Source organism: Natator depressus, chromosome 11 (assembly GCF_965152275.1).
Source record: "Natator depressus isolate rNatDep1 chromosome 11, rNatDep2.hap1, whole genome shotgun sequence".
Lineage (NCBI taxonomy): Eukaryota > Metazoa > Chordata > Testudines > Cheloniidae > Natator > Natator depressus.
In genome coordinates, this window is record NC_134244.1 from 51,341,218 (window position 1) to 51,367,402 (window position 26,185).

The 26,185-nt window shown below is 40.8% G+C and overlaps 1 protein-coding gene across 1 annotated transcript; it reads right to left on the reverse strand.

Moving 5' to 3' along the window:
- Window positions 1-1,134: 1,134 nt before the first annotated feature.
- SLC40A1 (solute carrier family 40 member 1) lies at window positions 1,135-20,871 on the reverse strand. The gene is made up of 8 exons (XM_074967765.1): window positions 20,557-20,871; window positions 18,777-18,844; window positions 12,952-13,111; window positions 11,949-12,064; window positions 11,392-11,518; window positions 8,041-8,286; window positions 5,529-6,185; window positions 1,135-4,245 (listed from the first exon to the last, which is right to left on the reverse strand). The coding sequence occupies exons 1-8, from the start codon at window positions 20,597-20,599 to the stop codon at window positions 3,926-3,928; spliced, it is 1,737 nt and encodes a 578-aa protein (XP_074823866.1). The 5' UTR covers window positions 20,600-20,871; the 3' UTR covers window positions 1,135-3,925.
- Between the last annotated feature and the right edge of the window lie 5,314 nt (window positions 20,872-26,185).

Below are 26,185 nucleotides of genomic sequence, written 5' to 3' on the forward strand. Positions count from 1 at the left end.
TTAAAACTCACATTAGAATGATCCCATGTAGAAAACACTCATTTTTAAGTTTTGAAAAGAAAGTGTATCAAACAGTTCCCATGCTCAAAATGATCAACTATGGAATATGGCATTATTCTTGCAGAAGAGTTTATTGCTTAGGGGCTGCTTAGCTTTATCAGGATTAGTATACATTTTGATGCCACTTAGAGGATCTACAGCAATATGTATTGAATTCCAAGGGATTTTAGGGAACTTAGCAACTCTCAAGCTTAGGCCTCATCACCACCACTTAGGTGAAGAAAAAAATCCACATATAAATAATTTTACATTATATACATTATGTGTACTCTGCACAGGTGAAGCACAGCATATTTAGTATTCTAGTATTTTCTAAGAGATGAGATTATCTTCACCACCACCACCGAATTGAAGTAACTAAATGTAATTTGACTTTGTAATATAAATTTAATTCCTAAATAAGAGTCTGTTAGATTGTTCTTTATGGTATAGATGTTGATTTCTTCTATTCATATCTTAATTGTGCAACAACTCTACTTTATAGTATTCCAATTCTCATGTGGCATAATTGACTTATAGACCATAGCATGACATAACTTAGGAAGACCAGCCATTGGCTATTTTTCTAAAATATATGCTCTAGCTCAAATAAGAATTAATTCAGAAAAGCCCTATAACCTGTGTTATATCAGCAGTCAGACTTGAGCACAGTAGTCCTTTCTGGCCTTCTATTTTTTTAAAATGAATAGAACATTTAATAAAAGAAAAAGGCCTTGCATAAAACATTCATGCTCTGTCTTAAATTTGTGTAGTTTTAAGAATAAGTACTCCAAAGCAATACCACACACTAAACAAAAATATCTGAAGTCTGGAGATGTTTTTGGTCTCCATGCAGGGATGAATTTTTGGCCCCATTGAGGTAGAGAGTTTTGCCAATGACTTCAATGGGACCATGATGTCACTCCACCACACACACCATGGTACCTTTTGTTACCTGTTTTGCCCCATTTGTTTGCACTTCCTGATAGTATCTATCAAGCTTTAAATTGAGGAACAGGCCAAAGCATTCCGATTATAAAACAGTATAAAATGTGGCAGACTGATCCATCAAATATACCCACCTATATACAGAATAAAACCAAATAGAACTAAAGCTGCTCATCCAGATTTATTCACAAGTTTTATTAACGAGAAACTACTATAACCTACATAAAAGTGTAACATAGGAATAGTAATATTTGTTTTACTATGCACATTAAGAGGTTCCCCCCTCCCATCTAATTTGGGCATGTTTTAAATTAAAAGAAAAGATAACAGGCTTCTTCCTAAAGTGCCTACTCAGCATAACTCCCATAAGACAGACTACTTCAGGGCCCACGGTGCTTCAAAGCACAAATGGCACACATACATGTACTGTTTAAGTACATGTGTTTCCTGATATGTTTAGGCTAGGTCCAAAGCATTCTAGTCTTATGAAATAAATGGAGTAAGAAGGGTTATTCTTTAGGATTATCTCTTGGCACCCAGCTGCACCCATTGCTTGTATACCCTAAACTCTCATTCAAATCAGTGGGCATTTGGTGTGTGCAAAATACAAAATATCAGGCTACCTAATGATACAAAGTAAAGTTAAGTTCTTATGTAGGAGTAGCATTTTATGCCACAAATAGTCCCATTGACTTTAATGAGCCCACTAGTAGAGTGAGTAATCTTTATTCACATTCAATATTAGAATGTGGCCTCAACTGAGATTACAGATAATCAGAAATAAAGTAACACATTTAGTAATTCAGAGATCTAAGTTTTATTGTTTAGTCCACTGCCCCAAGTGGACATTAGTCTTTAGTATAACTCCATTGTCTTCAATGTCTAACATTATAGGTATCCATTCTATAAAACATGATTAGACAGTCCACACAAACAAAACCTGATTTAATGTCTTTCCTGACAAAGTTCTGTTGATGGCAAAACTCAAATTTCCTTCAGGAGTTATGCCCCAGGATTGAGCCACTAATTTTGTTTAAAAAAATGTGTTTATACATGTGACATTATTACAGTGCAAAACCAGATTCTTTGTTGGAAAGTAGAAACAATTATAAATCTAATGAAAGAGTTCCTGAGTGCCATTTGGTAAAGAATCAATGATTAACGTTGATCCTTTAGAGGAAAAAGAGGGACTGTTACAAGCACTTACTGAATTTTCATTTAAAGTTTAGATTTGATATAGGATCCTCATGCATTCGCTTCAGATTTTTTCACAAAATATTGGTCAGAAACAAATACTAAATTTTTTTACATTCTATTTAAAATAGAAATACAAGTTATCACAGTTGAGGAAAGTGACCCAGATTCAGCCATGGTGTAAACACCAATAGTTTCAATGGAGCTGTGCCTGCTTGCACCAAGGTTGAAGTTGGCTAACACAAGGCTGTTTGAAAGACAGTACAAAAAAGTCAAAGTGAAAAAAATAATATTTTTTTGCAAACATTTTACAAAGACTTCCTAACATTGTTTAAAAGTCCTACCATAGGAAACTCAGAATACTAAAGCAACATTACTGCAGTTTCCACAAAAGTGCATAAATGGTTAATGTAAAAAGCTCTGCCCATACCTCCACATTGAAAAATGACCTTCTCCTTTAAAAAAAGGGTCACTGTCCACTGTTCTTCCCAAAATTGCTTTAAAAGGGTCAAACGGTCACAGGCTTGTTTTTGTTTTACAGATGTTTAAAAAATACATGTTTCTAGTAATTTAAAAAGTGTACAATGTTTTACAAGAGAATTTTAAAAAAGATGCACCAATGTTTATAAAATATTTTAAGTTTTCCTTTACATTTAGTTTAGCCTGGATTAGTAATAATTTTCTAATACACCAGGCTGATGTTGGGGTTTCTAAAGCAATGGCATTAGATTAAAATGAAACTGAAGCTGCTCATATTCTGATAATTTTCAGAAAGGTGACCAGTAGATTTAGCCCTTAGCCTATCTCTTTGTATATCCAAACTCATGATCCTTTACACGATCTGCTCTGTCAAACCTTCTTTAGCACATCTGGTGTGCTTTAATAGAAAAGCTTTGCTTTACAATGCTACATTACATTTATAGCTTCGGCTTACTTGGTTATACTGTACTTAATTTTATGAAGTGCTACATACATGTAATACAATATTTTGTACTTATTTATTCATGAACTAGAATAGTATAAGATAAAACTGCAAAGGTGTTTCTCTAAAGTTCATCAAAAACACAAAGGCACAGATATTTTGGGCAAATGTCAGATTTTAGACAATCAGAACTTAAATACACAGTACACACAACTTGTTTAACATTTCACATGTTAACAGCATAACATTTCAGACAGTTTAGAAAAAGAATCCAGTTCTCTTAACTGGAGCAGCATACAGGCAGAAACCACAACATTTATGTAAAGGGGAAAAACCCAATAAAATATAAAACATAAGATAGTTCATGTTTATTAGCTTGAGTAAAACTATATTACTCAATGGGCAAATCACCTGAACTCAGAGCAGTTAAGACTACACATGTACATCAGCTAAAGAGTATGTATTTATGCCAGTGAGGCCATAGTCTTCATCATGGTTAAAAGGGAAGAAATTCAAAATTGAAATGATAAAATATTGTTGCATTCCTATAATACATATTTTGGAGATTCAGTTTAAACCCTAAATTTAGCATTTGAGTAATTTCCTTTTAACCCAAACTTGAAACATATGGATGAATCTGGCCAAGTTTCTTAGCTGGTTTGGAGGGCTCCCTTGAAATGAGTGTGTTACTTGAAGTGAGTATGAAGTGACTGTGTTAGACTGTAGAGAAACACTTTACTTTGCCCTTTATGGCTACTTTGAAGCATCTAACTGCATACTTGTCTTATAATTAAAGAGGGGGTGGCAATAGTTTGAGACCCCCTAAACAGTGGATGAATTACCAGGTGGTGAATCATTAGAGACTGCTTTGGATTTAAGACCACAGCAAGCAAAGAGCTGATTCCCCAAGGTTTTTTGAGCAAATCGGAAGTACATTATGTGACCCATTGCAACAAAGGACACAGAAATAAGCACCAGTAAGCCGAAAGCTTCAGGGTTGGGGGCCAGGATGACCATGATGAAATGCAGCAGATCAAGAAGGTAATTCATGGAGTTCTGGACACCATTTATAATGCCTCTTTCAGACTCTATCACGTTTTCTTGGAGCAACTGTGTGACAGTCAAATCAAAGGACCAGAGGCCTATTGGGAAAAACCAAAGAGGAAAAACCTTAATTATCTATATGGAAAGGTTAGATTTCCAAAGGAATTTCATTCTACAGTTATTTTTTACCAACCCAATCTTCATTATGAGGAGCATTGATTTGAAGTCAAACATCTGGGTCAAGCTGTGCTCTCATCTGACTTGAACAGATTTCCCACCAGTGTAACTAAGGGCAGAATTTGGCCCTTTGCTGCTATTTCTTATGGAGAGAGAACTGGTGCAACACTGAACCAAGTATGCCTGTCAAACAATGCTTTGTACAACAATCCTTATAAAGGAGAGAATGGAAATACTCTAGGATTGTGAAAAAGTCTGGATTATCTGACACTCATACTAAAACTAAGTAAGGTAAATATTGTAACAAACAAATTCCTTTAACTAGTTTAAATTCTCCATGTGCAAAAGAAAATGTACAGATACAGTAAAATTAATTTTTTTCCAATGTAAAATTAAAGAAATTTAGAGCACATCATGTAGAGTATAACTAAAGTCTACTTATTGTTTAAAGAATTTTTCATTCCAGTTGTCATCTCCATTTAAGGTTTGTGACTAATAAATAATAGTTCTGTCCTGTGGAGAGATTACTGTGTTGCGGGGGTGGGGGAGTGCATGTTTTCAACTGTAAACACTGCAGGAAAGTTTGATTTCAAGGAGAAACTCATTGTAGTAGCTCCTGTGCCCGATTAATCTGTTTTAGTTAGGATTTAAAATTTTCTTTGCAAGTAACCCTAAATGCATGCAAGCCAAGTACTTCTTCCTCCCAAAACAAAATTATAGAGAAGCCATAAGAGTAAGAGCAGAACTACAAAATGATAGTTATACATTGTTTCATTCATGCAATTAAATCGTTATGCTCTTTGATTCTGTTGAGGTGTTAATACTAGGCTATCTAGCAAATCCTCAAAGCTTTAATTAAATATTGTCAAATATATAGCAATTTTAATTAAACATCTGCAAATACTTAACTCCATCTCATGAGAGAGAGTATACTACGTATGTTTACACACGGTACTGAGTAAAGAAAAATTATGAATTAAAGAAGGCATTGTGCAATATTATACACAAGAAACTAGGGCTACAGTAACTATAGGCCAGACTACTGCAAGATCAAATACCACAAGTTTTAGACTTGTTATGAGTAAGAGTAATGTAGTCAATTGTGGGTTCTTCATTAAAATCTGAGTTTAACAAAAAGGATCTACAACTAATAGAATTAAAAATAATCACAGATTAGAGATTTTAATAGACAGGCATTACTTACCAACTCTAGCAGTAATAACTCCTGCAAACAGAAGACTAACAGAGATTAAAGGCACAGAGTCAGAACTCATCTCTAGGTTACTGTTAACAGAGCTAGATCCGTTTAACCAGTTGTGCGTTCCAGTTGTAAAGGATATTTCAGACATATCAGTTGGACGTGCAGTAGGCAATGGTTGTCCTTCCAATAACCTGGTACGGATGTCAGCAAATGGGGAAACAGTCAAATCCAAAGGACTTCCAGGCATGAACACAGAAATCACACATGAGACCAAGCAGGCAAACTGGGCTATTCCAGAGATGAAGCCTGTGCGAACTAGGCCACATTTGCGACGGAGCCAGGTAAAGGCTACTGTTCCCATGATTCCAGTTATGGCCGAGGCCCCCATCAGAAGGCTTAGCACAGAACCACTCAAACCCTGAGTGTATGCATAACCTGTAGTAATGCAATCAAAGCCCAGAACAGTCATATAGAGGAATGCAAGACCCAGACCTGCAAGAAACACAGGTTGGTTGTAGTATGCAACCCATCCATCACGAAATGTGATGAAAGGTTCAGCAATCCAGGCACTACAGCTGATTTCCTTCTCCTGCTGGGGCTCAAAGACTGTTACATCTTTCTCAATTAACTGGACTCCTTCAGTGGGCTTCAATTCGCTATCTGTAAAACAGAAACATAACTATTAAGTGCTTTCCTGCAAAAGAACTATGGAGTATAACTCATTATGCTGTATGTATTTAATAAAGGTGCTTCCTTTCTAGGGAGGTTTGTCATTTTAAATATATTCTGGTTAATTAGGTTACAAAAACAGCTTTGTTAAAATTATTATATTTCACATTCTACCCATGCCCTTAAATCCAGAAAGTAATAGGGGAACCAAAAATAAAACTAATTTTCATTGATTTAAAAAGCAGCTTGTTGTGTTACATTGGTGAAGAGACAGTTCTTCTCACACTAGGTTTCTTGTGAGATGTGAACACTAAGCAATGGCTTGTGCAAAATAATTTGCTTAATGACAACACTAGGCACTTATATAGAGCTTTTAGTGTTCAAAGCACTGTACAAACATTAATTAAAAACGTTCTCAACGCCCCAAGGGGTAGTAAGCAAATATTCCCCATCTTATTGGTGGGTAAAATCAACAGAGAAATAAAGTGACTTGCTGAAGGCCACTTAGGGAGTCTGTGTGAGAGCTGGGATTCTAATACAGTCATTCTTGATTTCCAGTCCTAGACACCCCCCAACACACACACCATGCCAGGTTCTCATTTTTTTGCAAACCTAGAGCCAGGAGAGAGTTGGCAAAGACTGAAAAGGCCTTTCAGCTAGAGTGGAAGCCATAGCTGAAATTCAGTGTGTGTTCTGGAGTTTATTTGAACATGAAGCTTTGCACAAATCCCTGCAAACTGGAAGGCCTGTGTGAGGCATATTTACAGCCCTAACAAGTCTAATTTTAAACCAAAGTCAAATTAATAGTGGTAATGAGACAGGTTTTCTAAACATTGCCAGTTGCTAATTTTGTCTTTAGTCTTAAGGAGCTTGAAGAAGCCCCATTCAGACCTCCAAGGAGCTGTACTCACCTTTTAACCTCTTCACTTCACCCCATCAACCTGTGTTATCACCTCTCCTATGCCAAGAGATTGGTGACAATGGCTCTTTCTGGAGCACATCACCACTGCTCCAGCATTAACCCTAGGGTTAACTGCAGGGCATTCTCCCCCATAGAGGCTAAATGTGTTCTCAGGAAGAAAAGGACTCAGCGAATGTTACTAACTAGGATCTCCTAAACTGTAATGCATAGTACTAGAAGTAGACTGCTAAGATGGCCTCATCCTTCACATCTTTTTACTCTAACAGGCTATTATAAGTCATCCTAGAATTTACAAAGAATGTATTTAGTCTTACAATGGCCCCCCCCATCCATCCCCCAGGAACTACTCTCGTCCCTCCTGAAGAGCCCTAATCAAACCCTAAATATTTGAAAGGGCAGTCCTCATTTAGTGGTACCTCATGTTTAGAGTATCTTTTTCCAGCAACCGCAACAAATTCAATATCGTTGGTGGGGATGTTTGGAAGCTCTGTTTCCTAGGTGCGTTGAGTGGTATTTCCCTGCTAGACATCTCCCTTTTTCAAAGGGAAAAATATTCTTTAGACTTCATATTCCAACATGTGCCACATTTTGGATACATTCTATAAGTGAAACGGGCTAGTTTCTGGAAGGATTCTAACTTGTGAGGTTAAGAGACCAAACCAAAAATGTCCATTCTTTGGCTGCTGTTTATGGGGTATTCCAGCCATCTGCAACCTCAAATATTGTTACTCAAAACTAAGTTCATTGGTAACACCACCCAACACTAAAACAAGTTGCTCTAACAGTAAAGAGTAAAATCCTGAAAAGTATTGTTAAGCAAAAGAACCAAAATGGTCTATAGGAGAATAAAATGGAAAATGAATGGTTTCCAGTTTTGGTATGATTGATGTAGTGTATATAATAAATTTAAGATATCATCGATACCTTTCTGTACATTCAGTTGTTTCAGCTCTGACTCCTCAATTTTTGAAGTAGCTTTGAGAGCCAGAGCAGGGGTTTTCTGGTAGACTTTCCAGAGCAGCAGATATTCCAGACACATAGACAACAGGTTCCAGCCAGAAATGAAGCCACAGCCAATCACTGGTGAGCCAAAGGTCATTATTTGGCCAACTGCCATTGGGGCCAAGATATTGGTCAGCTGATCAATTCTTCGTACTGTAGCATTCATATCTATAATAAATAATTTGATAAGGAAAATATTAATGAAAACTTACAGAAGATGTATATGTAATATAATAGATTAAAATGAATACATGAGCCAAATCCCAGTCCCTATAAAAACCAATAGCAAACCTTCTCTTGACTTCACTGGGACCAGGATTTAGCCCTTATGTATAATACTTCTGTGTCTGATGAAAATTAGTTTAATTGTATTGAGCTAATCAAACTCAGCACCCATTGTGGTCAGAGTGAGATGTTCATGATTGAGCATACTTGGATTAAAGTAAGAGATGAAAAATTATCAAATGTCTTCAGAATAATACTCAGATGATTCCCCTTTCATCAAAGATCACTCTGCACTCCTGGCCTGAATCTGAAGCAACTCTTGAAATTAGTGGGAACACCAAATACAGAATGGATCATGACCTATGAAAAAAATATTTCTGTAATGGATGACAGACATTTCTTAAACTATCTGTACAATACTGAAACATTTATTTATTGGCTTCCTCAGTTCACCTCTAATTACAAATGAACATATGATGGGATGTTAGATGGGGTGGGATCTGAGTTACTACAGAGAATTCTTTCCTGGGTATCTGGCTGGTGACTCTTGCCCACATGCTCAGGGTTCAGCGATTGCCATATTTGGGGTTGGGAAGGAATTTTCCTCCAGGGCAGATTGGAAGGGGCCCTCGGGGTTTTTCGCCTTCCTCTGCGGCACAGGGCATGGGTCACTTGCTGGAGGATTCTCTGCACCTTGAAGTCTTTAAACCACGATTTGAGGACTTCAATAGCTCAGACATAGGTGAGAGGTTTATTGCAGGAGTGGGTGGGTGAGATTCTGTGGCCTGCATTATGCAGGTCAAACTAGATGATCATAATTGTCCCTTTTGACCTTAATATCTATGAGAACAGACCTTTGATATAACTAAATTGCCTTACTGGGGCACACAGTGGTCATCAATCATTCTGCAATTTCAGAGAGCAAAGTTCTCTCTCCCCCTTCTGTTCCAGTCACGCACAGTTAGGTGCGGTCCCCTTGGGTTTTGACATTAATATATAGCTCATAGTTCCATTCTAATAATGGGAAGAGTCCTCCCTCTTCCTTCCCCCGACCCCATAAACTTTTGCCTTACTTTTCCCAGCAAGTTGCTGTGCATATAGCAGTGACTAACCTTTATTTGCAATGAACTGGTGCCATTAGGAATAACTTTATAACTAAAAGCTCTGGAAGAGGCTTCCATCTTTAACTAAAAAGGGAGGTAGTAGAATCCCCATAACTGGAGGCTTTTAAGAACAGGTTGGACAAACTTGTCAGGGATGGTCTAGATTGAACTTGGTCCTGCCTCAGTGAAGGGGGCTAGACTTGATGACCTCTTGAGGTCCCTTTCGGCCCTACATTTCTGGCTGTTGTGGCCGACAGAAGTCACTGCATGCTCAGCTCTCCCCACCCCCCTCAACAGGCCATACATGTAGGTGCTTAAATACAGATATAGGAGTCTAATTTTATGAGACCTATTTTGGAAAAATCTTGGCCTAAGCTTTCTGTAAAAAGATGAACCAAGGGTAAATCAATATACTGGTATTTTCCCGAGTCTGCAGAGAGCCTGAAATTGCTAATTCCTTTCAAGGAATTAACTCCGAAATCTAAAGATAAATTAAGTGTCAGTATTAATAGCCAATTCAGTACTGATCAAAGCACACAAGACAGAGTTATGAAGACCTGCATGATCTACTGAGAGAGAACCTTTGAGGTTTAAGGTCGGGCTTGACAAAGCCCTCGCTGGGATGATTTAGTGGGGGATTGGTCCTGCTTTGAGCAGGGGGTTGGACTAGATGACCTCTTGAGGTCCCTTCCAACCCTGATATTCTATGATTCTAGGAGATTGGGAGAATAGCATTATTCCCCCACCATAGTTAGAAGGGAAGCCATATGGGAATCAAGGTAGATGGAGAGAACCATCCAGGATAAGTGAGGAGAGAACACAGTAGCTTTTATCTGCCTGTTCTGCTAAATTACATAGCAGTGTGCCTTCTTTGTGAAAAAGAGTATAAAGAGAAATAGGTTCTTTTGGCCTTTGGTCATTCTGCATATTTCACAATCAAAGTAAGTATTTTACAGATATTCCTCACAATATAATCCTCATTTTGTTTTAGATACTGTTATAACTAATAAAAAACCCACACCACCACCACACCAGACACAAAAACCTCCTTGGGAGAAGTCTATGAAATGGAACAGGTTTTCTGTGTGAGGAATCTATTTCCCAGGCAATCATACAGAACAGAAATGGTCATATGATGCTGCATTAATCTGTCAGAATTGAGGAAGGACAAAAAAAGGCAATACTGTCTCTATTACATTACACCTATTACATGATAGCTCTCCCCCGGGGTGACTTGCACCTCGTTTGAAGCAGAGATGGGATGTGATTTGCTAAATACAAACAAGAAAGATTAATGAGAACCATTAACATTAAGGCTCTGCAAGGGAACTTCCATCAACAACTGGTGTGCGTTTGAAGAAAATTAAGACACTACTGCTCTACAGAAGGTAATTGCTAAGAAACTACTGCAAGGTCAAAATAGGGGATTAAGAGGGAGTTTGTAATTTGATAAATAAAAATTAAAAAAAAAAATCAGAAAAGGTTACAAGTTGTGCACTTTACCTAATAAGAGGGTTAATCTCTCTAATGTTCTCAGAATATGGGATTCCCTTGATGATAATAAACGTTGATAAATCTTAATCAAATCCTGTCAGTCAATGTATTTACTATTGAGTATTAAACACAGGTGATTTGATGAAATTCTATATTTGGTTTGCAGAAATAAAACTGATCTCCCTTGATAGTGTTAGAGTTGGATTAAAACAAGAAGATAGTTTTATGGCTAGGTAACTACGCTGTGATCAGAGTTTTACAACAGTCATTACTAATCTCTGTAGATATAGTGAGGAATATGGTAGGGGGAAAGCTGCCCTTTTAAACTGTTGTTCTATGTTCCAGGAGCTGAGAGAGAAGAATGTGCTGACTTCAGGGTAAAACTGCAGTCTGTTAAAAATCAAGCCCACATGTTAAGACACTTTTAGATAGTGGAAATAATGTATTTCACCTGCCAATTTGCTTCTATCTTCACCTGCAACCACAACAATCCAGTCTCTCTGAATTGTGATTGCTGTGGCAGTGCTGGCCAAATTTGCAATATTTGCTATTGTGATAACCAGGATATAGCACATGGTCTGGAGGAAAAAAAGGAAAGAAAAGAAGTGTTAAACATGAGTAAAATGATGGACCAAGTTAAATGACTAAAAATACAGACTTTCTTGGACAACCAAAATTATAGTTCTGTATTTTAAACCGTTTCATATAAATGTTACTTTTCAGACAGTACAATGATAATATGAAGATTTAAAAATGATTATTTTATTTATTAACAAAGAGGTATGTTCCCCTGTGCCCTTTTGCAACAAAGCTAAAAACAGTAAGTAGGATTTAATGGCCTGATCCTGCATCATTGAAGCCAATGACAGAGCCTCCATTGATGTCCATGAGTACAGGAAGAGACTCAGTGGGGCAGATCCTCAGTTGTAAGAGCTCAATTGGTGTCAAATTAATAAGTTACTTTCCTTTACTAGTGACACTAAAGAAGTCTTAAATTTGAGTACTTACAAGAAGCCATCCAGAGTATAAGGTCAAAAGTTGGGTCTTAAACAAGAAGACAATCATCAGGATGATACCACACAGGATGACAGATGCATTCTGTACAACCAAGGAAGTCTGAGCCACTGTTTCAGGTTAAAAAAAATATAAATATAATCTGTGGATATTCCCCATCTTCATGTTTGGAATTAAATAATTTTTTTTCTATACAAGCTATATTCTTCAAGTCCTTCCCCCGCCCCATTTTCTCTTTTAAAAATTAAAGTTTATTTATAAGGTAAACTGTTTTTATAGTGTGAAGAGATCTCATTTTCACTTTGAATCAACCACCATTTTACAGTCTATACACAGAATCAAATTCATTCTTAGTGTAGTTCCACTGACCTAACAGTATAATACAATATGAGAAAAATAGGCATTTTCCTCCATTCAGCAAGACTTCCAAACACTGTTTTTAAAAAAAGTGAGTGCTATTGTGTAAATGCTTTAAAATTAATTTTCATTTTACAGAACAGGGTTTTCAATTAATGTAACTACATAAGAGGTGACTGAAGAGAACATACAAGAGCAACAGATTACAAAGGCAGTTCTAATATACAGTGTGGAATATTTCTAGACAGAAGGAAGTCAGCAAGGAAGTGTTAAATTATGTTGTCAGATTACTGGATTCCAGGAAACTGATTCTGCAATCCTTATTTAGGCAAAATTCACATGGATTTCACCCTCTCTCTCTAGCTACAATTAAGAGTTTTGCATGAATAAGGAATAGATCAGAGCCTAAAATTGGTGTTCTCTTATCTTTGAGGTTATCCATACAGAATTATTTAGTCCATTATTATTCTGAATAGTTTCATATTTATAGATGGTTAGTAAATTAAGCCTGGTTTTCATATTTAACCAGCGGATCTTTTTAGCATGCCATTATGCGGACAGCTGCTTTAGATGGCTTCCTCTTCCAACTCTAATTTGAGTCACCCCATAATAACTAATAGCCTCCACTAAGGTTGCTAACCTTTAAGCCTTGAGTTCTTGTCCACCCAATCTCCGATAATGGCTCCCAAAAGGAGAACTGATCCTGCCACAACCAGTCCATAGACAGCAGTCAAGAGGAGGCTGTTTCCATAAAGTTCAACCAGAAAGACAGATACTGCAAAGTGCCACATCCGATCTCCCTTAAATAAGAAAAAAGTTGGTATCAGTATTTGCATTTTGCTAGATGGTAGCAGATTTCCATGTTTTAATAGCTCCACAAAGAATACCTACGTGAACACTGCATTTAAGAACTTTGTTACTCCCTCCCTGTCCATCCCTCCTGCTCCCAATATAAGCCCTATCTGCCATTCTGTGCATGGTGCACCCTTCAACGTTAGTGGGAGCTGAGGTCCAAATCAATACTATTATTGGCCCCAATTAATGTTGGTTATCCCCAATACATCATAGTACCAAAGGCTTTCTATGGTAGTATTAGGAGCCAAAATTCTGTCCTCAGTTACAACCAAGAAGCCAGAGAAAGACTAATTTTTATGAAGATTCTTCATCTCAGATGCCTCCAACAGCTACAAACGTATTTGTTTAAGCTTACCATCATCAGTGCTCTTTTAGAAAATGTAACTTTGTCCATGTGAAACTAAAGTTTCAAAGGGTGGAACTAAGCAACTGTCATCTATTCTAGCTGTGAAAGTTTAAAATGACACTGCCAGCTTTAATCAGCACTTCTGTCTGAATACATTTCACCTACAAAATACCTTCTAAGACAGAGGTGGGCAAACTACTGCCTGCGGGCTACATCCGGCCCACAGGACCCTCCTGCCCAGCCCCGGAGCTCCTAGCCCAGGAGGCTGTCCCCCGCCCCCACAGCCTCACCTCGCCGCGCTGCTGGCGCAATGCTCAGGGTGGCGAGCTCCTGGGGCAGCACAGTTGCAGAGCCTGGCCTGACCAGGTGCTCTGAGCTGCGCTGTGCGTAGCTGGCTCCAGCCACCAGTGTTCCAGGCAGTGCAGTAAGGGGGCAGGGAGTAGGTCCCATGGGGGCTGTCAGGGGCAAGGGGGGAAAATCAGGAAGGAAAAAAGAAGGGTTGGATGGGGTGACAGGAGGCAGTCAGGGGACAGGGAGAAGGGGTGGTTGGATGTGGTGGTGGGGGGCAGTCAGGGGGCGGGGTTCCAGGGGCATGGCCTCAGGAGGCAAGAAGCTGGGGGGGGGGGGGGGGGGGAAGAAGAGAAATCTGGTGCGGGGGCTGGGCCATGCCTGGGGAGGCACAGCCTCCCCTAACCGGCCCTCCATACAATTTCTGGAGCCCGATGTGGCCCTCAGGCCGAAAAGTTTGCCTGCCCCTGTTGTAACTGCTAACTGAAAGAGAGCAGAGAAGCTGATTTCCTAGGTAGTCAGTTTTACCATTTCTGTTGTATTGTTTCCACTGTGGAGAGTCAGATTCCTTTGGCATTTGTACAGAGCTTCTACTTAGGAAAACATGACTGGAAAACCACAAATTAGTAGGGAGACAGGGGGCAGGTGTTGAATATGAAACCAGATTTTAATTTTTTTTTTGAAATTGACTAGATTTCAAATTAAGCATCCTTAAGTTTCCAACAGAAGAGTGGTATTTAGAAATAATTTATCCTTCCTGTATTGTAGTACCACCAAGATGATGCAGAACTTATGATAGCAACTGCAATAGTTTAAAAACAGCTTAGTGTAAAGGCAGCCATTCTTAATTTTATTTTAAAAAAGTTTCCATTATTATGATTCACTAACAATGCTGTGCAATACACATATCCACAGCTGGTCACTGAATATCTGTTTATTTATTTAGGCCACATAATTTAGGTCATTAGCCCAATTTACTTTAGAAATATATTGCAACAAATGCACTGCAGAAATTGTTGTGTACTATGGCAGACAGTTTGGTTAAGGAGAGTCCCTAATGTTAATCTATTATAGAATATATATTCTTCAGTTATCTGCCTCTTGAAAGGCTCAGTAATCATTTTGTGCGCGGTACAAAGGACTTTGAAATGTAGAGTGTTCCAAGTTTGTTGCAACAAAAAAATTTTTTTGTTGCAAGACCAGAAACTGAGTAATCTGTAACAAGTTGAACAAGATGACAATAAAGGAAAAGGCCTCCAAAGTGTCACTCCGTTTGGGACCAAATTCATTGTTGCTGAAAGTCCAGGGGAGTAGCAGTGGTATACCCCAGTGATGAATTCGGCTTTTGGGATTCATTAGAATACATGCACTGAGGCTCTTCTGGAGATGAGTTGCTCCAAACGCGCTCAAATTTAAAAGCTATCATTTATGCAAGTGCCTGTGATAGCTGTCAGAAGCAGGGCCACACAAATTACTGGGGCTCAAGACAAAATCTGGAACTTAGGCCCCTGTGGAGGGAGGGTTGGAGAGCAAGTCTACCCCACATTCACATTGTAGCCGTAGATGTCCTGGGGACCTGGGCCCACTCACTCCTGGCATTGCAACCTTTTGCCCAGAATCACACCACTCAAGTTTGGTCTGGCCACCCACACCGTAATGGGGACGCAGCTGGGACAAACATAAGCAGTGCTGTGACTATATGCACCAGGTCACAACACCGTTCACTCAAATTCCACAGGCTTGGGACCATGCAGACCCCCAACAATTGACTTGACTTCTCCATGTGTAAGGACAAAAAAATTTCCCTCTAACATGCTATACTTACATTCCTTATTTGGGAGAGGGGTGTAAAAGTATGCATAATTTAATTTTCATAAATGGAACTTAAGTGTCTTTCTGAATCAAGAGACTTCAGTACGATTCAAGCTACTTATTCAACTTTAACTTACAAATGTATGTAGGTGGTCACTGAACCCTAAATTCTGGCTAACCTATTTGATTGTTCATTCAGGTAGAAAGTTAATTCAGGAGAAAGCACTACTTTCATAATAGTGCAGGCCTGATATACTTCTATTCCTGCATCAAAGTTTTAGTTGTTGAAATTGATTAAATAAAAAAGGAGCTTTATGGAACCCTTGCCTGCATACACCTTTTTAAATATTGGAATATGATGCACTGTGACAGCTATTACTCTCAAGGTAAAATCCTGGCCTCACTGAAGTCAATGGCAAACTCCAATTGGATTTAAATGCACTCAAGATTTCTCCCTCAGTATCTGCAGGCCAAGATCTTGCTACTGGAGACTAAGAACCCAAATACATATTAAGTGTAGCCTTCTCTTGGTTCCCTATGCCTGTACTACATTGTATGAACATGGACAGTACTCTTTAGCTTTTATTAATGCAAAAAAATTTAAAAAGCAGTTTTGTCTTGTTTAGACTGATACTGCTCAAAGCTACTGCTACAGAATCAGTTTAGGAGTTCATTAACTGAAAATTTCATCCATTGTGTTCACCCACAGTACTTTCATACTATTCCACATCGCCTCAACTTCTCCAAAGCTAGCCGTTTTCAACAGGGGAAGCACACTGGTTTTTGATTTGGGGTTGTATTTTTAAAATAAACTTTAAAAAAAGTCAGAGCATCAATTAATGGCACAGAACAACAGTGAATTAAAAAGTAAGCAGCACAAACAGAAAGTAACCACCCAGTTATGCATTTATAATGGAAACCATTGCAAGTCCGGGAGTGCTGCAGCACACCCCACACCTCTAGTTCCAGGACCTATGCCTTAATGAAAAGGCAGAACTACATAACACGCTTAATCCTGCTATTCTTGAGATCTTTCTAGTCATTCATAACATGGATATTAAACCATATTTCTGTATGAATGACAGCTATTATCCTAACCATTCCTCTTAACAGCAGTTCAATAATTTTAGCACTGTATTATAATAGTACTGTATATAGTTGATAGAATAAGGTTTAAGGCCCAGATCCCCAGAGGTATTTAGGCTCCTAACTTCCACTGATTTCAAGATCTCTGTGGAACTAGGCCTAAGGCACCAGCTCAGTAGAGCACGTAGCTTGTCCTTGGCTTCTGCCGTACTTCAGCAAAGCACTTAAATGCGTGCTTAACTGGGGCTTAATAGTCTTATTCAGGGCCTCCTTCAGGTCTCTGACCGAATGTAGAGATAAGAGGCAAGTATGTTTAATCAGTTACAGTTTCTTCCTGTATTTAAGAACAGGTGCTTAACATGGAAGTTGATTAGGTTCCCAACTAGAGTAAGAGGTTTATCTATATAAAATTATGTATTTTGAATACAGATCACTGTGATATTTCAGAATGAAAACTATACAAAAGCCATTTCAGAGGTCTGGGTTGATGTGTTTCCATCTTGAGGGGCAGAGAAAAAAAAACAAAAAAAAACCAAAAATAACTTTCCCCTTCCCCCCTCTCTCTATTATTGAGAGTCTTATTTTAGGCTCCAAAGAGGAATTATTGTGGGTTAAAGAACTTTCTAGACAAGTGCAGAACTGAGCCTTAAAAGTTAGACTAAACTTCTGTTGCTGAAATAGGAGTTTTCCTGATTAAGGACAGCGGATTCAGATCCTCAATTGGGTTTTTGAAATCAATAAAGGTGTATTAGTGTTTAATATTTCTAAAGACTGACATTTTTGTTAAACATTTTTCACTCAACTGTTTGCTGTAGTCCAGATTATTATCCTAAATTCTGATTCAGTCACCCTTATTCATGTTGAATGATACCTTACCTTAATCTGCAGTATCCCCATTGATGGATTTCAGTGGGACCATTCACATAATAAGGTGCCACTCAATGTTAGTGGAAATAGCAGAATCAGGCTCAATGTGCTGCTAGTTAAGATATGTTCAGTCAACAAAAACGCACACTACTTCTCATAGCAGCAGCACCAACGAAGTTGTTGGACTAAAATAATTCATTGCTATATTGCACCTGTTTAAACCAAAGGTTTATTCTCTCTCCATGCCTTCTTAGGGGGAACACAACTGCGATCGTTTACATTAATGAAAGTGAGGCATACAACCTTGTAGTCCTAGAACAGTGTGTTCAGTGCTGTACAAAGTACATACCAAGCCAGTCCCTGCCTCAGAGATTTAACAAATTAGGACAGACATAGAAAGACAAGAATGAGTTACTTTAAAAAAAAAGTGCTTTTACTCATCTTAATTAATACTTGTCATTCACTTGCAAGATACTGGATTAAAATGATATTAAACAATGTAGCATTTCTCAGGCTAGATTTTGCCACTTCATAGGGTTTTAATGAACTGGGAGATCATTTCATCCAAATCAATTTCTAGATCTACTGTGTTCACTTTGAAGCACTGTAAATTGCTAAATGAAGGTTGGTTTAGATACAGGTGAAAGTGTTTCAGTAAATAGGCACTGTTGCCAGTAAGGATGTTACTGTTTCAGAAAAAGAGGTTTGTTAATAAGCACGGACGACAAGGAAATCCATTGTACAACATTCAGTAATTTACATTGCTGGACAGGTATACAAACCCTTCAAATTATGAAAATCAAGGACAAAGCAGTACAAAATATACTTTGATTGTTAGGGCTCAATTTTATTGTTGTTATCCTCTTTGTTATCTATCAAATACTTTGAGTAGTATTTACTGTTTAACAAGCCTTACTGGTTTCAATGAAATTCCTCAAGGAGTAAGGTATTACTCAGTGTGCGTGAGGGTAGTGAATCAGGCCCTTATACAATTGTGAGCACTGCAATTTATTAGAATATTAGCAAATATACTGTACAATATCATGTGAAGATTATGAAGACTTAGTGAGAGCTCACCACAGCACTTTTGCAATTAACTCTTTGCCAAAGACGACCTTCCTACATGAATTATAGCATGCAGTGCAGATCAGTCAGAAGCAGATTAAGGAGGTTCCACTGAGTGATGTAACTAAATATTTTTTTTGACTTACCCAAGTGGACAGTGAATGTCCAAGATAAAGAAGAAACTTTGCAGATGTAAAATAACTGACACAGGATCCTAAAAATAAAGTGAGAGATAAATGCTAAAGAGGATTCAGATGCATTTGCCTATTTGGCATCTTCCCTGGTTGCTACTAAGTTTTATTCATTTTAAAGTCAGCAATCTCTACACTGCAAAAGTCTTATTGCAAAAATAAGCTAAGAGGTTTGCTATACTTTTTAATTCCACACACTGGAATAGCTACAGCATAGCAATTGTGCAAGAGAAAAAGCCATTATACTAAATGAAGAAACACTGAATATTTCGACAGGTCTTACTAGCTAAATATACACAAAGTCTGGAGCATATTTACATTGTGCCACCTGATTGCACCCCATCCAACATGCAATACCAGTGTTTCTCAATGACCAGTCTGCGGACCAACACAAATCCCTGAGATCTCTCTGACAGAGTTTAGGAAAAAGAACAGGAGTACTTGTGGCAACTTAGAGACTAACAAATTTACTGAGCATAAGCTTTCACCGGCTACAGCCCACTTCATTGGATGCATGGAATGGAAAATACAGTATGATTTTATATACATAGAGAACATGAAACAATGGGTGTTACCATACGTTGCAAATAGTTCTAGTTTAAGTTTATCAGGGGACATTTGAGTCTCAAGACTGAGGTCTTCAACTCCAGTCTGGATCACTCCGATATTGGACTGTAACCTATGGAACTAATTCTGGAAGAACTATTTGCAACGTATGGTAACACCCATTGTTTCATGTTCCCTGTGCATATAAAATCGTCCTACTGTATTTTCCACTCCATGCATCTGATGAAGTGAGCTGTAGCCCACAAAAGCTTATGCTCAAATAAATTTGTTGGTCTCTAAGGTGCCACAAGTACTCCTGTCCTTTTTGCGGATACAGACTAACACGGCTGCTACTCTGAAACCTGTCATTATGCAAGGCACAGAGTTTAGGAAGGCAGCAAGCCGGTCCCTGGTATCAAAAAGGTTGAGAAACACTGCACTACACCACCTATGTGTGCACCCTTTCCACACTGCACTCTATACACAGCACACATACATGTTAGGCTGTAGTTCAACCTCAAGTCACTAGACTTGATGTAAGAATTACAGAATGTAATTCTATGGCCTGTGTTACAGAATCACAGAAAAGTAGGGCAGGAGCTCACACTACACCAGGGGTTCTCAAACTTCGTTGCACCACAACCCCCTTTGGACAATAAAAATTACTATGCAACCCGGGGGGGGGGGGGCAGGGGCAGGGAGGGAGGGACTGAAACCTGAGCCTGCCCAAGCCCCCAGTGGGTAGGGGGCCAAAGCCAAAGCCCAAGGGCTTCAGCCTCAGGCAGGGGGCCTGTAACCTGAGTCCCAATGCCCAGGTCTGAAGCCACTGGGCTCTGGTCACAGGCCCCAACAAGTCTAAGCCAGCCCTGGCAACCCCATTAAAATGGGGTCCCGACTCACTTTGGGGTCCCAACCCACAGTTTGAGAACCGCTGCACTACATGAGCAATAGGAACCTTTCTGGCCTTAAAATCTCTGTATTACCCACTGCAGCTGAGCCACACAATGCCATGCCCCCTTCCCCTGTAACCCCCGCATGTGAGCGGCATGGGGTGAAGTGCCACCCCTGCACCCACTCGCACTCCTTCCCAAGCAGCGCACCCCACAAATGTGCTGCGCCCCTTCTCTAGCAGCCGCCTTCGGGCCAGCAGCCGCACCGCGCAGCCTGGTCCTCCCCACAGGATACTGACCACAGCAGCCTCCGCCGCCTGTCTGCTCCGCTGCCCGAGCCATGTCAGCTTGCGCCCCGACTCCCGCTCGCTCTTCCGCGCTGCCAGTCCCGTACCCCAGCGGCGGGCACAGCGGGGGAGACGCACGGGGAGAGGAGGGGGCACGGCTTCTCTGAATGTTTGTTTTCCCCAACTTAGCTATCACTGTAGCTGAAGTCGGGGAGCGATAGCCTTATGCGCAGCGGCTGGAGGGGCTGCGCTCCACCGACGAGGGTCTCCGGCCAGGCGCCCAGCTCCCCCGGCTGCTGCTACGACAGCCCAGGGGCTCGCCGCCCTTTATAGCCTGGCTGGGCCGAAGGCGGGGACTGAGATCCCAGGAGCGGCCTATCAGCGTCCCGCTGCTCCGCTCTGGGAATGTGCTATATGTGGCGCACGGAGCACACGCCCACGAACTGAGCATGATCAGTAACAGCTGCTGAAGCCACTGCCCGTAGCAACGGAAGATTCTGCTGTTACTTTTTTAGAGGGGTTAAATTGGCGGAGGGGGCAGGCCAGGGTCTGAGCAAGGGGCGAAAAAAAGCCTCACCAAGCCCCGCCCTGCCTATGGCCTGGGGCGGAGGGATAAAGGAGCGACGCGGCGGGGACGGGAGTTGAGCCGGTTGTGGAGGGGAGTTGAGCTGGCTGAGGGGGGCGCGCAGGATGGTGGTGGAGGAGGAGGGGATGGAGGGAGGGGCAGACCAGGTGTGGGGAGCGGGCGGCGCGCACCGTTGGCTCCTGGATCTGTGTCCCCGCCCGAGGGGCAAAACTTCACGTCTTAAAACGTTGTAACCCTGCTTCGCCGTGGCAGAGTAAGTCAAACCCCATCCTGAGCATGAAGCGTGTTAATGAAGTAGGTGGCACCAGTGTCTCAGACCAGGTCAGGCTGAACGCTTTGTCCCTGTCCCTCGCCTCGACTCCTGAAGGGTGTAAGCAGGCGGTACTTTAACAACCTGTTTCAAATATTGATTGCTGGATTCCCCCGCTGGAAAACCCACTGGCGTTTGAGGTTAGGAAGCCTTCGCTGTAACTCACATTTATTAAGAGGGGACTCTAATATTAAGTAATAAGGGAAAGGAAGAGAAAAAGGAAAACGTTCTGCTAGTACACTGGTGTGTGTGTATATCATCTATCTATATCTATAGATAGATAGATATAGATATGTCATCTTATGATCCACTAGGACAAGAAGAAAATAGAAACATATTAAGTCAGATCTCATGAGTCCAGTATTGCCAACCCCAAACAATCATGAGATTGGTTTACAAAAATCATTGATTTAAAAAAAATAAATGTTGGGTTCTTCCTATTTTCCTTTTGGGTTTTAAGCCTTTAGGGTTCTCAAGCTTTTCTGAACCATGAGGTCTAGAAATTTACTTTAAAAATCAAGCTGAGATTCTTGCCTAATCAAATGACTCAACAAATTGAGTCTTCAGAGAAAACACCAAATGTAAGACCCATGCTAAAATCACAAGGGTTGGCAGTAGTGTGAGTCCTAGCTTTCAAAGTGCATATATAGTCAAAGCTCCTTTTGGAGTATGAAGCAAGGGACCAACAAAAAATTGGTTGCTTAACAAAGTTGCCATAATTGCCTAATAAATAGTACATTCACAGGGCAGTGGTTTTCAAACTGTTTTTCTGGGGACCCAGTTGAAGAAAGTTGTTGATGCCCGTGACCCAACGGAGCTGAGGATGAGGGGTTTGGGCTGTGGGAGGGACTCAGAGCTGGGGCAGAGGATTGGGGTACAGGGGTGATGGCTATGGGGTGGTGCTGGGAATTAGGGTTTCAGAGTGTGGGAGGGGGCTTTTGGCTGTGGCAGGGGATTGGGGTGCAGGAGGGGGTCAGGGCTCTGGGCTGGGGGTGCAGGCTTTGGGGTGGGGCCAGGGGATGTGGGGTTTGGCGTGCAGGAGGGGCTCCGGGTTTGGGGGGGCTCAAGGCTGTGGCAGAGGGGTGGGGTGTAAGAGGGGGTCAGGGCTCTGCGCTGGGGGTGCAGGCTCTGGGGTGGGGCCAGGGATGAGGGGTTTGGGGTGCAGGAAGCGGTTCCGGGTTTGCAGGGGCTCAGGGCTGCAGCAGGGAATTGGGGTGCGGATTTACCTCTGGTGGCTCCTGGTCAGCGGCACAGCTGGGGTGCAGAGGCAGGCTTCCCACTTGTCCTTGCACTGCGGCCCGTGCTGCGCCTGAAGCGGCCAGCAGCAGGTTCAGCTCCTAGGTGGAGGTGCGCAAGCAGCTCTGCACGGCTCTCGCCCGCAGGCACCGCCCCCCTCCCCAGCTCCCATTGGCCGGGAACTGGCCAATGGGAGTGCAGAGTCCTATGGCCCCCCTGCCTAGAAGCCGGACCCGCTGCTGGCCACTTCTGGGGTGCAGCTCAGTGTCGGAGCAGGTAGGCACTAGCCTGCCTTTGCTGAGCAGTACCACTGACAGGACTTTTAACGTCCCAGTCAGCCATGCTGACCAGAGCAACCCAGTGTCTTACATTCCACAACCCAACCCCAACTTTGAAAAATGCTGGTTTAGGGTGATCTTTTAAGATCTGAGCTAGCCCAGTAAAGGTGGTCTCTACTACAGGTTTCACTGTACTTCTTTCCGCACCATATGGGCAACTTGCAGCATTCACTGTGAGCAGAAATTACAGAAACAAATAATTCTGTAGAATTTTTAAATGGTAGATATTTAAATGAACATTTCCAATATACAGTTTTTCTAGCTAGGATGTCATGCAGATGTTTTAAGGAATATCAAATCTTGTGCTTCACAGTTCACAATGATTGCTCCTGATGGCGCCATGTGGGAGATTTATCTTCCCATTGTAGAGCAGCAGTTCTCAAACTATGGTTTGGGACCCCAAAGTGGGTCACGACCCCATTTTATTGGGGTCGCCAGAGCTGTGTTAGACTTGCTGGGGCCCAGGGCCGAAGCCCAAGCACCACTAGGCTGTGGGCTCAAGCTTTGTCTTCAGCCCTGGGTAGCAGAGCTCAGGCTTGGGCTTGAGCCCTAGGTGGCGGGGCTCAGGCCCCTCCTGGCGCTGACGCTCTTTGGCTTCGGCTTTCCCCTGCCCAGGGCAGCAGGGCTGGTGGAGGGGCTCAGGCTTTGGCTTTGTCCCCCCCTCCCGGCCCCTCCCCCCCCGCCCCACCTGAGCTGCAGGGCTCAGCGGGTTCGGGCAGGTTCAGGCTTTGGTCTGCCATCCTGGGGATGTGTAGTAATTTTTGTCATCAGAATGGGGTGGTGGTGCAATGAAGTTTGAGAACCCCTGTGCATTGCAAAATTGGCCTGGTGAATTTATGGGAGAGGATTTTCTTCCCCAGAAATAGTACGTATGTAGGTCATTGCTGGAGGCAGGATACCAACCTCTATGGTCCAGTAATCCATTCTGGTATGGTCACTCCTGTGATCCTGTTCAAATTATTTCTCTATTAAAGAGGTGGTTATGTTTTTTATCAATGAATCACAGTTTATTCTTTGTATAAAAAGAACCCTACCCTTGGAAAAAGTAATACACCTGTACATAAAAAAGGAGGACTACAATTACTATTTTTATGGGGAGATTGTATATCCTGAAATTAGTTTAGTGGTTTTTCCATAGTGTATATTAACTAGAAAATGCACCAGTTCTTTCTCTCAGGTTGGGATCAAAGGGAGAGGAAGTTTTGGGAATGGCCATATTACAAAGCCTAAGTGCCTTCATTGTACTGTACTTCATCAGCAGGTAAAATTTCTGTGTATAGCACTTGACCTTTTTCCTAGTAGCAAACAGTTACTATTATGACATATTAAATAAATATCATATTTTATATAAAAATTAACCAATATTTAGTTGATTATTAGACCTATTTACTAAAGGCTTGATTCTGCTTCCTTTACTCACAAAGAATAGTACTTTACTCTTTGAGTAGTCCCATTGATTTCATGGGGAGTACCTGTGGAGTATGACATTACTCAAAGGATATTAAACCTTATGCTTCAGTGTTTAAACCAATCTCTAGCTATAAGACGCCAGGTAAGACCTGTGTGAAAGGCAGGTTATCCCACATGTGGTTTCTAACATTCCCTCCTCTGCAGCATCTAGTTCTGACCACTGTCCGAGAGAGGATACTGGCCTCAAAGGAGAGTGGTTCTGATCCAGTATGTCAATTTCAAAGTTTCTGTGTTTGAGAGGCAGAACTGGGCCGGAAATAGTTTTCTATTAAATTGCTATGATCCTTCAAATACATTTGATGCCAACGAACCATGTCAGGAAAACACTACTAAACCAGAGTTTTGGTCATGCTTTTTCTTTTCTGAGCTTCCCATGATGAAAGCTGGATGAATTAAAATACAAAAACACAAATACAATAAAAATACAACATACAATATAAAGAATACAAATAACAACTGGAATGACTCCATACACATTACAAATGGTACATTATATTGTAAGATTGAAAACAATGTCCTCATTGTTTCTTCTGCACCTTTACTACACAAATGACCCCTCTGCCCAATTTTGTGGTGGTTAGAGTATGAAATGTGGATTCCAAAAGACTAGTTTCTGTTCCTGGTTTTGCCACTGATTTTAGGGTCTTTGCCAAGACACTTATTAACCACTCTGTGTCTGTTTCCTCATCTGTAAAATGGGATAACAATATTTTCTTTAGAGGATTGTTGTGAGTCCTAATAAATTAGTTTAAGTGCTTTAAGATCTTTGTATAAAAGGTACTATATAAATTCAAATAATTAATATTAAGGTATCCAATACAGCCAATGAATAATTTTAAACTGAATTGCGCTGCTAAGACATCATGAATATTTCTAAGGATGGAGTCTCATTCTGGGACATTAGTTCATTGGAATCTTTACATCACAATATTTACAAGTTTTAACTGGATCTTTGGAAGAGCTTAATGGCTGGAAGTTGTATGAGAGGAGATCCCTGTTTGACTTGACTTAGACCAGGCTGTGCAATCTTGCAGTAATAACTTACACAATTTTGGGGATGCCACAGCAGTAGAGGCAGCTTAAAGGTATAGCTTTGAATTTGAGCCTGGGACCCTGAAACCTGCACCTTCATTGAGAAAGAGGGAGATTTTGAAGGCCCTCTTGGATCCAAGGACCCATCTTTTGACTGTGTCTGGGTGCTTAAAGTTAGGCTTCTAAACCTGTATTTAGACTCCTAAATAATAGTAGCTGGGATTTTCAAAGCTATTAAAGAGACTTCAATAGAATTTGTGGACACCCTCCATAGTGAAGGCAAACAGTGGCTGCAGGAGCCCTGGATCATGTGTATGTGTTTACCTGGGGCCCAGAGCCAGTGCAGAGATATGGGGCATCCTTGCAGATGGCCGTGGCCTCCCACAGATCACCTGGGATATGTATATTTATGGACAAACTCCACCCTCCCAAGATAATAATCCAGATACTTCCTCCCCTTTACTCCATCATGTGTGTTTTCACATAGGAAGGGTTGATCAAGGCCTTTCTTTTTAATTAAACCAAAACCAATACCATCATGTAGATATTTCTTCACATAAAAAAAAATCCTTTGGAGTCTCTGCTTAATATCCACATGTAGACTATGCAGGGGAAAAATTAAAATGCTGTCCTTTGTTTTGCAAGCTCTCTTAATTCTACAAAGCTATC

What these genes read in the sequence shown, in the direction of transcription:
- SLC40A1 (XM_074967765.1), bottom strand. Translation starts at nt 20,599, where the DNA reads ATGGCTCGGGCAGCGGAGCAGACAGGCGGCGGAGGCTGCTGTG. An exon ending in CAAGAACTCAAGGCTTAAAG is followed by an intron (nt 12,065 to 12,951) that starts GTTAGCAACCTT and finishes AACCTGAAACAG; the next exon opens with TGGCTCAGACTTCCTTGGTT. An exon ending in AGTTATTACTGCTAGAGTTG is followed by an intron (nt 4,246 to 5,528) that starts GTAAGTAATGCC and finishes TTTTCCCAATAG; the next exon opens with GCCTCTGGTCCTTTGATTTG.